Source organism: Oryx dammah, unplaced genomic scaffold, assembly GCF_014754425.2.
Source record: "Oryx dammah isolate SB20612 unplaced genomic scaffold, SCBI_Odam_1.1 HiC_scaffold_7, whole genome shotgun sequence".
NCBI classification, from domain to species: Eukaryota; Metazoa; Chordata; class Mammalia; order Artiodactyla; family Bovidae; genus Oryx; species Oryx dammah.
In genome coordinates this window covers 2515678-2529208 of record NW_024070191.1, presented here as the reverse complement: position 1 = coordinate 2529208, position 13531 = coordinate 2515678, and the positions used below count along the sequence as shown (strand labels likewise).

The 13531-nt window shown below is 37.4% G+C and overlaps 1 protein-coding gene across 1 annotated transcript in view; it reads left to right on the top strand.

The window, feature by feature from the left end:
* Positions 1-13531, top strand: part of CSMD1 (CUB and Sushi multiple domains 1) — a 2078553-nt gene that overhangs the window by 1858220 nt on the left and 206802 nt on the right. Inside the window, exon 38 of the mRNA XM_040243208.1 lies at positions 9732-9850. Coding sequence (XP_040099142.1) covers positions 9732-9850 — 119 coding nt within the window. The remainder of the gene's footprint in view (positions 1-9731; positions 9851-13531) is intronic.

The window sequence follows — 13531 nt, the reverse complement described above, 5'->3', positions numbered from 1 at the left end:
AGCATCACATTTAAGTGAAAGATGTGATTTAATTACTTAATCCCTGGGGTGTTTAGTTAGATGTCTTCTAAAATAAATGGATCAAAATTCAGTTTTCTAGTTGTCCTTGGATATGTCTTTGGAATTTCAGGCATTAACAGATTTGGGAAGGAAAGGGTAGAGTGTACAGAACTGAAGCTTAATCTTAAGCTCTACTGACCACCACCTACTGTCCCCACACTGATTTCAGAGGTGGATCTCATCATTAACTATTTATCAGCTAGTCTCTGATTTCTGTTGAGAGAATCATCATTAGGCAAATTCTGCTGCTACTCGTTCAGACTGTGACTCAGAGAGTTGCCCACACGAAAAGGAGTTTGGTTTCAAATTGTTATTGTTGTTCAGTCTCTAAGTCATGTCTGGCTCTTCACAACCCCATAAACTGCAGAATGCCAGGTTTCCTTGTCCTTAACTATTTCCTAGAGTTTGCTCAAACTCAGGTCCATTGAACAGTGAGGCTATATAACTATCTTATCCTCTGTCATGCCCTTCTCCTCCTGCCCTCAATCTTTCCCAACATCAGGATCTTTTCCAATGAGTCAGCTCTTTGCATAAGGTGGCCAAAGTGTTGGAGCTTCAGCTTCAGCATCACTCCTTCCAATGACTATTCAGGATTGATTTCCTTTAAGATTGACTGGTTTGATCTCCTTGCAGTCCAAGGGTCTCTCAAGAGTCTTCTGCTCAGAACCACAGTTCTAAAGCATTAATTCTTCAACACTCAGCATTCTTTATGGTCCAACTTTCAGATCTATACATGACTACTGGAAAAACTGCAGCTTTGACTACATGGACTGTTATCAGCAAAGTGATGTCTCTGCTTTTTAATGTGCTATGTAGGTTCCTCATAACTTTCCTTCCAAGGAGCAAGCATCTTTTAATTTCATGGCTGCTGTCAGTGTCCACAGTGATTTTGGAACTCAAGTTGTCATTTGGTGCATACCTCCAGTTGTGTCTCATTTGAGACTATTTTTGTGTTTGATTGTTTTCCATTTTGAATGGTTTTCATAGCGTGTCCACATTTGCTGTGAGTTCATCTCCTTTTGATGATCATTTTCCCCCTTCCCTATTCTTGTCCCCCTAAAATAAATGGTGGGTGTCACTGCATCCATCCCCAATTGTTGGGGCATCTCCTGTATGCCTGCTCTGTCCTCCAACCTCTGTAGATGGTGTCATGGGGCAACTAGGTATGGTCTCAGCTCATGCAGAACTTACATTTTAGTTATGGGAGCATAATATACAAGAAAGCATTGTGATGGTTGTAGATTGCGTTCAGAACCTTGACACAAATGAACAGAGTTCTTAGGTACAAAGTAACTGCAATGCTCTTAGACCGAAAATATTTATTGAGGGAAGACTGAGACAATACCCAACATTCAGTCACAAAAAAAAAACCTTACAGAAACATATTGCAGCCAAAGAAAACTATCAGTGGGCACCCCACATGGAAAGCACTTGTTATACTCCTGAAGAAATGTCAACTGCAGAGGGAGCCTTGGGAACAGTCAAAGGAGAGGCAGGTAACAAGAGTGAAAGGGAGCTGGTTGAAGAGTGTTCCCCACCTCACAGCCCAGGATTTTGTTGTGAAAACAATTGGAAGACACTGAATTGTTTCTGTCAGGGAAGTGACATCATCTGACTTATTTTTCAAACAGATCAACTAGGTTGTTGAGTAGAGACCCACTTGGACAGGAACAGGAGAATTGGCATCCTCACAGGAGAAGTGATTGTCACAGGAGTCATCAGTTTAGTTCTCTGGCTCAGAGGAGTCAGCAGTGCTGATGGACGCAGGGTTGAGTTAAGCTCAAAATAAGGCCCTCGGGTGTGGCCTTGAAAGTGTATTTGATCTGAGTACTTTTTGCGAAGATGTGGTGACTCAAAATACTGACTTCTCCATGGGGTCCATCCATCCCACTCATAGTCAGATTTCTGAAAGTACATCCAGTTATTTTCAAGTGAGGAGTAATAGAGAAAGCAAGAGAAGGCAATGGCACCCCACTCCAGTACTCTTGCCTGGAAAATCCCATGGTTGGAGGAGCCTGGTAGGCTGCAGTCTATGGGGTCACAAAGAGTTGGACACGACTGAGCGGCTTCACTTTCACTTTTTATTTTCATGCATTAGAGAAGAAAATGGCAACCCACGCCAGTGTTCTTGCCTGGAGAATCCCAGGGATGGGGGAGCCTGGTGGGCTGCTATCTATGGGGTCGCACAGAGTCGGACACGACTGAAGCGACTTAGCAGGAGCAGCAGCAGCAGAAGTGACTTAGCAGCCACAATAGAGAAAGCAAATAAATTTTTATGGTTATTTTTTTATCAATACTCAAAACATTTGATTTTTATTGAATCTTGTGATTTTTTGAGTAAAGACTATTTAAAAGTGTGGAGCTAATAAACTTTGCAAATGAAAGTCATGTCAACCTTTGTAATTACTTTTTGCTCAGTTGTGGATTACTTGCTGTTGGCATTGATGATTTTCTTATCTGAGTCTATTGCAAATGTACCTCTCATTTATAGCAGGATTTTTCCTCTCAATTTGGTGGTTTAGTTGCTTCAGTCGTGTCTGACACTTGTGACCCCATGGACTGTAGCTCCCCAAGCTCCTCTGTCCATTGGATTTCCCAGGCAAGAATACTGGAATGGGTTGCCATTTCCATCTCCATTTTTCCTCATAATCCTTGATAATTGCAGTAAGGGGTTGCACACAAATGTGTGGGAAAAAAAACTGAGATATTTGCAGTTGAAGACTACTGTGTGACTACATTTTTATGACAATGGCAAAGAGCTTGATTAACAACAGGAAACCACCCTCCAAAATTCTCCAAGCCAGGCTTCACAGTATGTGAACCATGAGCTTCCAGATATTCAAGCTGGATTTAGAAAAGGCAGAGGAACCAGAGATCAAATTGCCAGCATCTGCTGGATCATAGAAGAAGTTCCAGAAAAACATCAACTTCTGCTTTATTGATTATGTCAAAGCCTTTGACTGTGTAGATCACAACAAACTGTGGAAAGTTCTTCATGAGATGGGAATACCAGAGTACCTTACCTGCCTCCTGAGAAATCTGTACACAGGTCAAGAAGAAACTGTTAGAACTGGACGTGGAACAACAGACTAGTCAGTTCAGTATCAGGAAAGGAGTACGTCAAGACTGCATATTGTTACCCTGCTTATTTAACTTATATGCAGAGTACATCATGTGAAATGCTGGGCTGGATGAATGAAGCACAAGCAGGAATCAAGATTGCCAGGAGAAATATCAAGAAGCTCAGATACGCAGATGACACCACCCTTAGGGCAGAAAGTGAAGAAGAACTGAAGAGCCTCTTGATGAAAGTGAAAGAGGAGAGTGAAAAAGCTAGCTTAAAACTCAACATTCAAAAAACTAAGATCATGGCATCCGCTACCATAACACCATGCCAAATAGATGGAGAAACAATGTAAACAGTGACGGACTTTACTTTCTTGGGCTCCAAAGTCACTGCAGATGGTTACTGAAGCCATGAAATGATAAACACTTGTTCCCTGGAAAAAAAACTATGACCAACCTAGAGAGCATATTAAAAAGCCGAGACATTACTTTGCCAACAAAGGTCCATCTAGTCAAAGCTATGGTTTTTCCAGTAGTCATGTATGCATGTGAGAGTTAGACCCTAAAGATAGCTGAGTGCCAAAGAATCAATGCTTTTGAACTGTGGTGTTGGAGAATACTCTTGAGAGTCCCTTGGACTGCAAGCAGATCAAGCCAGTCAGTCCTAAAGGAAATCAGTCCTGAGTATTCATTGGAAGAACTGATGCTGAAGCTGAGACTCCAATACTTTGGCCACCTGATGCAAAGAACTGATTCATTGGAAAAGACTCTAATGCTGGAAAAGATTGAAGGCAGGAGGAAAAGGGGATGACACAGGATGAGATGGTTTGAAGGCATCACTGACTTGCTGGACATGAGTTTGAGAATCTCCAGGTGTGCTGCAGTCCATGAGGTCACAAATAGTTGGACATGACTGAGTGAACTCAAACTCACAACCCTCATTATGATTTTATAGATCATTTACTGTCCGAGTGTGCTCACTTTTATGAAATACTATATTGTTTAGGTGAACTGAGTTTATGAATATTATGGACAAGCAAAATTGTTGAGTCACAGTGGGTTTCTGAGTCCAAATATGGTAAAATGACAAAGTATTCATCAGTTTTTGAAGTGGTTTTATCTATACACATTTAGATTCTCTATGCCTTAATAATGGGTGAGTGTGGAGAGTATTTGTTCTTACAGAGAACATATTGCAGAAGAGTCACACATGCAAAAAAAATATTACTTTATTGATAAATTGTGGTCACTTGAAAATTATGAGCATTCCATTTTTCTAACCATTACTTTGGTTTCAGGGTCTTCTCACTAGCTTTAAATTCATGACATTATTCTATCAAATTCATCCTTTGGATGTTAAAAAAGAATTCTCTATTCTACTGCCAGTTTCGCAAATTTTTCATGGTAACTAAGGAAGAAATGGAATAAGTAATGACTGTGACTTAGCCAGCCAGCAGCTAATCATTTATGAGAGCCTTAGTCCTATCAGACTTTTGATCAAGGCAGTAGACTCAGGGGAGTGGATGCCAGTCACATAAGTGGATGAAGTGGGTGATGAGGAAAGTTTCAAGTGTCAAGAAGCAAAGCAGTTTTGGAAGGTGAAATGAGACAGGGCTATTTCCCACTGTCTAAACTATTGAATTTCCTATATCAGTGTTGTCTATTCTTTATGTGCCATGTAATAAATGCAAATGAAGCAAAATTTCCTTTCCTGGAGGGTTTTTACCACAGTTCACCATAGGATTTTGCAATACTTCATAACAGCCATGGAATCAGCAAGAATGCATTTTTTAAAAAATCCTAATTTGAACATCTATTTATCTTTTCATTTTTAAATGTCACTTCAAAAAAAAAAAAACAAACAAAAAAAAAAAAATAAATAAATGTCACTTCCTCTAAACCTAGACATTCTCATGAACTGTAGCCATGATTTTCTTCAGGTTTTACTATCTCTGCCTTGTTAAACACAATGCCTCACTGTACTCTTGATTTCACCTCTTTTGGATATATACCCAGAAGTAGGGTTGCTGGACCATGCATTAATTATATTTCAGTTTTCTGAGAAAGCTCCATACTGTTTTTAATAATTGCTACAACATTTTCTGTTGTCATTGACAGTACACAAGGGGTCTAGTTTCTTTACAACTTGCCAGCACTTGTTTTTTCCTTTTATTTTGTTAACAGTCATCCTAATGAGTGTGAGATGATATCTCATTGTGTTTTAAGTTTGCATTATTCCAATAATTACTGATGTTGAGCATCTTTTCATATGCTTCTTATGCACACTTTTATTTTTGGATAATTATTCAAGTCTTTTATTCTTTTTTTTTTTTTAGAACATTTATATTCTTTTTTTTTTTTTTTTACTTTACAAATGAGGATTTTTTGTTGTTTAGTTGTAGAAGTTCCTTGCATGCTCTGGATATCAACCATTATTAGATATATGGTTTGCAAACATTTTCTCTCAATGTATAGGTTGAATCTTGCCCTATTGATTGTTTCTTTTGATACACAGAAGTTTTTCAGTTTGATGTAACCCCATTTGTCTCTTCTTTTAAAATATAAATTTATTTATTTTCATTGGAGGTTAATTACTTTAAACATTGTATTGGTTTTGCCATACATCAACAGGAATCCACCACATGAAACTGGAGCCTATTATACAGAGTGAAGTAAGCCAGAAAGAAAAACACCAATACAGTATACTAATGCTTGTATATTTTTGAGATCAATTCTTTTTCAGTTGCTTCATTTGCTATTCAGTTCAGTTCAGTCGCTTAGTCATGTCCGACTCTTTGCGACCCCATGAATCACAGTACACCAGGCCTCCCTGTCCATCACCAGCTCCTGGAGTTCACTCAGACTCACGTCCATCGAGTCAGTGATGCTATCCAGCCATCTCATCCTCTGTCATCCCCTTTCCTCCTGCCCCCAATCCCTCCCAGCATCAGAGTCTTTTCCAATGAGTCAACTCTTCGCATGAGGTGGCCAAAGTACTGGAGTTTCAGCTTCAGCATCATTCACTCCAAAGAAATTCCACAGCTGATCTCCTTCAGAATGGGATGAGTTGGATCTCCATGCAGTCCAAGGGACTCTCAAGAGTCTTCTCCAACACCACAGTTCAAAAGCATCAATTCTTCGGCACTCAGCTTTCTTCACAGTCCAACTCTCACATCCATACATGACCACTGGAAAAACCATAGCCTTGACTAGATAGACCTTTGTTGGCAAAGTAATGTCTGTGCTTTTAAATATGCTATCTAGGTTGGTCAAAACTTTTCTTCCAAGGAGTAAGCATCTTTTAATTTCATGGCTGCAGTCACAATTTCTCCCATTCTGAAGGCTGTCTCTTCACCTTGATTATAGTTTCCTTTGTTGTGCAAAAGCTTTTAAGTTTAATTAGGTCCCATTTGTTTAGTTTTGCTTTTATTTCCATTACTCTGGGAGGTGGTTCATAGAGGATCCTGATGTGATTTATGTTAGAGTGTTTTCCCTATGTTTTCCTCTAAGAGTTTTATAGTTTCTGGTCTTACATTTAAATCTTTAATCCATTTTGAGTTTATTTTTGTGTATGGTGTTAGACAGTGTTCTAGTCTCATTCTTTTACAAGTGGTTGGCCAGTTTTCCCAGCACCACTTGTTAAAGAGATTGTCTTTTCTCCATTGTATATTTTTGCCTCCTTTGTCAAAGATAAGGTGTCCATAGGTGTGTGGATTTATCTCTGGGCTTTCTATTTTGTTCCATTGATCTATATTTCTGTCTTTGTGCCAGTACCATAATGTCTTGATGACTGTAGCTTGTCATCAAGACAAGCTGAAGGATGAAGTCTGAAGTCAGGCAGGGTGATTCCTCCAGTTCCATTCTTCTTTCTCAAGATTGCTTTGGCTATTCAAGGTGTTTTGTATTTCCATACAAGTTGTGAAATTATTTGTTCTAGTTCTATGAAAAATACCATTGGTATCTTGATAGGGATTTCATTGAATCTATAGACTGCTTTGGGTAGTATACTCATTTTCACTATATTGATTCTGCTGATCCATGAACATGGTATATTTCTCCATCTATTTGTGTCCTCTTTGATTTCTTTCATCAGTGTTTTATAGTTTTCTGTATATAGGTCTTTTGTTTCTTTAGGTAGATTTATTCCTAAGTGCTTTATTCTTTTCATCACAATGGTGAATGGAATTGTTTCCTTAATTTATCTTTCTGTTTTCTCATTGTTAGTGTATAGGAATGCAAGGGATTTCTGCATGCTAATTTTGTATCCTGAGACTTTGCTATATTCATTGATTAGTGCTAATAATTTTCTGGTGATGTCTTTAGGGTTTTCTATGTAGAGGATCATGTCATCTGCAAACAGTGAGAGTTTTACTTATTTTCCAATCTGGATTCCTTTTATTTTGAATGTTGAATTTTTAAACACCTTTTCCACTCTTCTCTTTCACTTTCATCAAGAGGCTCTTTAGTTCTTCCTCACTTTCTGACATAAGGATTGTGTCCTCTGCATATCTGAGGTTATTGATATTTCTCCTGGTAGCCTTGATTCCAGCTTGTGCTTCATCCATCCAGCCCAGCATTTCACATGATGTACTCTGTATATACATTAAATAAGCAGGGTGACAATACATAGCCTTGACATGATCCTTTCCCAATTTGGAACCAGTCTATTTTTTCCATGTCCCAGTCTAACTGTTGCTTCTTGACTTGTATACAGATTTTTCAGGAGGCAGGTGAGGTGGTCTGGTATTCCCATCTCTTTAAGAATTTTCTGCAGTTTGTTGTGATCCACACTGTCAAAGCCTTTGGCATAGTCAATAAAGCAGAAGTTGATGTTTTTCTGAAACTCTCTTGCTTTTTCATTAATACATTGGATGTTGGCAATTTAATATCTGGTGTCTCTGCTTTTTCTAAATCCCCCTTGAACATCTGGAAGTTCATGGTTCACATACTGTTGAAGCCTAGCTTGGAGGGTTTTAAACATTACTTTGCTGGCATTTGAGATGAGTGTGATTGTGCAGTAGTTTGAGCATTCTTTGACATTGCCTTTCTTTGGGATTGGGATGACAACTGAGCTTTTCCAGTCCTGTGGCTGCTGAGTTTTCAAAATTTGCTAGCATATTGACTGCAGCACTTTTACAGTGTCATCTTTTAAGATTTAAAATACCTCAACTGGAATTCCATCACTTCCACTAGCTTTGTTCATAGTGATACTTTCCAAATCCCACTTGACTTCACATTCCAGGATGTCTGGCTCTAAGTGAGTGATTACAGCATTGTGGTTGTCTAGGTCATGAGGATCTTTTTTGGAAAGTTCTTCTGTGCTCTAAGTATTAGACAAAAATAAATGCATATTTATCATGTGTTTTCAAAATCATAAAGTATCATTTTGGTATTTCAAATTATAGTTAGAAATTTTATACCAAAGTTAATTTAAATATCTAGTAAGGGTCAAATAAAAAATAAATGACATACAATAGGAGTTCATGCCAATCTGTGATAGGAAGAAAAAAAGGTGAAATTTAAATATAATGAATAGTTGCATTTTATGTTCTAAAGTTACAAAAGAGAGGGAGATAAATTAGACTTATGCAAATAAAAAAAAGAGTATAAGTGATGATATTTTTCATATTTAGCAATTTTATCATATATGAAAATCCCAAATGGCTTAAAATATTATGCTAGGAATAAAAAATATTGCCACTTAATGCTTGTGGTGTTTTATAGTTTTTGATGTACAGCCATTTAAGGAAAAATCAATTTCAGCTTAGGAAAATATTATGATAAACCTCATACACACTAATCCCAGGCAAAATTTGTGTGTCTCTTGGCTTGAAATTGTTCTCAAACTTTAATGCATAAAAATCACCAGGGATGGTGTTACCAAGCAGATTCTGAACCAGTAGTTCTGGCCCAAAGTGTGTATCCTTTACAGGATCCCATGCTCATCACACTTCAAAATGTAGGACAGAGTTTATACAAATAAGCATCAATGTTAAATGTTCCTTAGAGTTAATTTTTCTGATATTCTAAGCTGAATTCCAATACTATATGATGCAATTAAAACATTTTAGTGCCTTAATTAGAGGCAATTCCATTTAGGAAAGTTCCCACTAAGTTGTTGTTGTCTTTAAATGAGAAAGAGATAGACTGAATATAAAATATTTGTTCTCATATTTTTCCAGAAGGATAGAATTCCCAGATTCACAGTTAATGTTTTTCAAAAATACTGCTAAGTATGCTTGAAAAACAAAAAGCAAAGGAGCCATATCATAGGTGTTTGCATCTAGGAAGCAGTTTCTTTAAAGATCTTTTTAAATGTATATGCATTAGAACTGGTGTGTTTTATGCGAAATGTGGGAGGAAAGAAATTTATTCTTTCAAGAAATGCTAGATTCAATACATGATGAAAATGAAACAAACCAATATTTACAATTTAGCTCATAGCTGATTGGAAGTTAAAGTTTTCTTGATAAACAAGAGAGAGTTAACATCTTTGTTCATTTCTACAGGAGAAGAGCAACAGAGAAACACTGTTTTGCTATTTGAATAATAAGAACACTGTTTATTCTACATGGCTTATAAGTGTGTGTCTTGCATTTTCATAGCTGTGGGTCTCGCAGCTTGCCAAGAGCCAGCCCTTCCCAGTAACAGCATCAAAACTGGAGACCGATACATGGTGAATGATGTGCTGTCTTTCCAGTGCGAGCCTGGGTACACACTGCAGGTATTTCATTTTGTTGTTGAAGTTCTTAATAATGGACTCAGCATGATGACCCTCCACCAGCTCACTTAAGATAAAGCCCAAGATGTGCACACGGAGACCTAACTTAGTTTCTCACTCAGTTTGTGAATCAGAGCTCTTGAATTAACTGTGCATACAGATAAATTCAACGATGATGTGGAAATAGCTTCTAAATGATAAAAGATCCTTTCAAGTTTGAGTATATTCTTTTCATAATAGTTTTATTTCAAAATGAAACGTGCAGTCTCCCAGTAACTATACAGATAAAATTCTAAGAGACAAAGCATGACACAGTCTAGTTAATAGTACCATCCCAGCAACCCAGTTACTGGACCGACTCTGAGTCTTGTGCTGGTCCTACATTGCAAGCTGTTCTTATGATTTAGTTCAGTAAATCATCAAGGGTCCAAGGGGCTCAAATGATACACTGAAACAATTTTCGAGAAACATTAAGCAGATTTCTAATAATCTTTTATTGGTTTTTCTATTAAAAGTTTTTTATACTAAAGTTTTAATAAATATTTTATAAATCAATGTATAGCAATATTAATCATTTTCCAGTTATTTATTTTTCTGAGTTAACCACAAATAAGTATATTCCCCAAATAGTTTATCTCTGTCCTTTAGCATAATTCATGTATAATTCTTACCAACAGTGGACACTGCAGTTGAAACAAGTATATTTTTTCCAAAGTCCAATAGAAATATTTAAGCCTACTTATGTTTCTGTGTTTCAGTTAATTCAAGTAAAAGAGTACTTTCTGCTGTTTGCTTATTATAACACTGAAGCTGATAGTATTTCAAGAGCATTATTTTTAATCATATTCTGTAACCGACTTAAATAAAGCCTGAGTAATCATCAGAAAGAAGTCTCAATGACACAGCAGTAAATGACAGTGTAGTATGAGACTCCATTTCTGCGTGTGTGCTGGAGTAAATCTTTTGAGGAACTGAGACAAGTCAGAGCAGCAACAGCAATCACAGGAAGCTGATGGCCTGCCTGTTGAGTGTTTCATGTACAAACCCGCGTTAGTCTCACACAGCCTCCTGGTGCAGACACTGGGGACTCGTCTTTGATGGGGAGGGGGAAATGAGCCAGGCCCCGGGGGGAATCAGCGGCAGAGGAGCCGGCGGATCCACAGGGCCCATGTGCAGAAGTCAGCCCGGGTTCCCAGTCTGAGAAAATATCAGCAAAATGCCTGATACTTCAGTAAATGAAAGCCAGCATTGCTATTATTTTAAGCAAACATCAAGATACATAGACACCTTCACCAAAACAGCCTACCACCTGCCTGTATAGATCTTGGTGGGTATTATAGTAATGCTTTGGCTCTGGAGAAAGGTGGGCAGACACTTGGAAAGTAGGACAGTTACTGAAAAAGCTTTGCTGAAAGGCCTGCCATGGAAGTAAGTTTGTAACCAAGCACATGAAGGCAGTGGTAACTGATTGTTTAAGACAGTAATTTCCCATTTCATGTGTTACAGTAAAAAGAAATATGAGTCACAGCCCAGGGGTTTCATTTAGAGGAACACCTCACTCTATACTGACAAGCCTTTTTATTAATATGCCTTTGGTTGATTGGTTTGTTGTTGTTTTTTTTTGCCCTTCATAAATTTACGTAAACCATGTAAATACCATGTTGCCTCCATTTCTCCAGATCCCACAGACTGTCACTTGATCTTCCTTACTTGTGTTTGCCTTCTTTCCACACTTTTATGATGACACTTTGCAGTTACTGCCAGCATCCTTTTATGAGGGAGACTCCTCCAGCCCTCAGAGAAGAAACTAAAAAGGGTTATTTAGTAAAGACATTTCTTATAATGAATTGTTTAATGTGCTACTTGAAGATAAAGGCCTGCAGGCACATGTCTGTGGAGCCCAGGCAGGCCACTTGGCTCAGGTTTTCAAATGCAAACTAAGATTTTTTTCTTTCCCTTCACAACAGCGTCAAGCATTGAGTCTGCAAGCTGTGACTTTCTCTCATTCACATGAGTTAAAGAGGATTCCAGACTTTTCAAAAAATTGCTAACAATTGGGAATTTTGCTAACACACGAGTATATTTGGACTGGCAGTATGCATAAATTACAGTATTCATGAACAGCACTGCTCCTTGTATGATTTATTTACAAATGTCTATAAATGCATCTGCCTAGTGTGATTCAGGCTAAAACTGCGGAGACGGGATGCATCAAATATCAATCCTGGATATCTGCAGGATTAATGATTTCCTTTCCTCTAAACCTGTTTCGCTTTTCTTTTAAAAGATGACAAAAAGAAAATTCCCATTTAGGCTAATAAATAAATACACAAATTCCTGTCTTGTTTTGGATCCAGTATAAAAATTTTAGCTGGAATCACTAATATGAAATATCTTTGTTGAAATCAATAACAAAATGTGCCCTAGGTTGGTAATATATAACGATTTTATTGGTAGTCTTCCATAAATGTCTCAAAAGGCTTTTATACATTATGTTTGTCCAAAATTCTGGAATAAATTTGTTAAAGATAATGTAATAGATCAGAGAATGAGAAGACACAGAGCATGAAATTTGGCAGGAAAAGCATTGTCCTGAGTGTCTTCTTTAAGTATAAACATAGTCTTCCTGTACTGTAGCAGCTTTTAAGAATGTTAGGAAATAGGAGTAAAATGAGTTCTGTGGCAGACAAATCGAGTGTGAAATCTTCCTAAGCTTGGGGAATTGGTTTGTCATTGATAACAGCCTTAGTGCAAATTCTTGTTTGATGCGTTCCCAACATGGCTGGGATTATTTAACATGAGTTAAAGATGTGTTTGTCATCTGCCTCTGTGCCAATTCTGTTTGGCAAATGGAAATTCACAAGGTTAGTACACGTGTCACATAAGCCCACCAAGTCACAATGAGGAGAAAGTAAACATGAATAGTCTGTACACAGAGATGCCCATTCACTACCTTCTCTTTCATCATAAAGGAAATTTTAACCCAAAGCACTGAGAATTTAACCCACTGCTGTTTGATTTTTTAAAGAGGAAGAACAGGACAAATGTTTAGAAGGTTGAAAACTTCATGTATTTAAAGGCTAAAGAGATCCTGAGCAATGAGGATTAATTTCATTGCAGAAGCATTAATTTGACAGCTTGTGAGGCGATAATAAAATGACTATTAAGTCTCCCTTTTTCTCCAACAAAGGAGGAATGACCCAATTTTTTGCTGAAGCATAAAGATTGTGTGAGTTGTTTGTGAACCATAGGCAACCATGAAAGTTACCTTTGCATAAGCAGATTACTTACCACTAACATTTCACCTTTCAACACCTAATATTTTCTAATCATTTGACCAAAAGCAATAACATTTGATGAATTAAAAAAAAAAAAAAGACTTACTTTGGTCAATTCAGTTCAGCATCTTAAGCATTAGGAAAGCATCTTGGCAGAAATACAGACCATTGAAAGGCACATTACAAGATTTTTATTTTAGTGACAAGAAGTACAGTGATTATGGATACTTTTTTTTCTATTTTGATTCCAAATATGAGATTCATTAATACACATTAGTAGAATAGATTTCACGGGTTTGATATTTTTTATATTTGTAATTAAATCAAAAGGGAAAACCAAAGAGAATACAGATATTCTTGCAAACACTGAAGCCTTCAGTACTCCATGTTCAGCTAGTGAATTTTG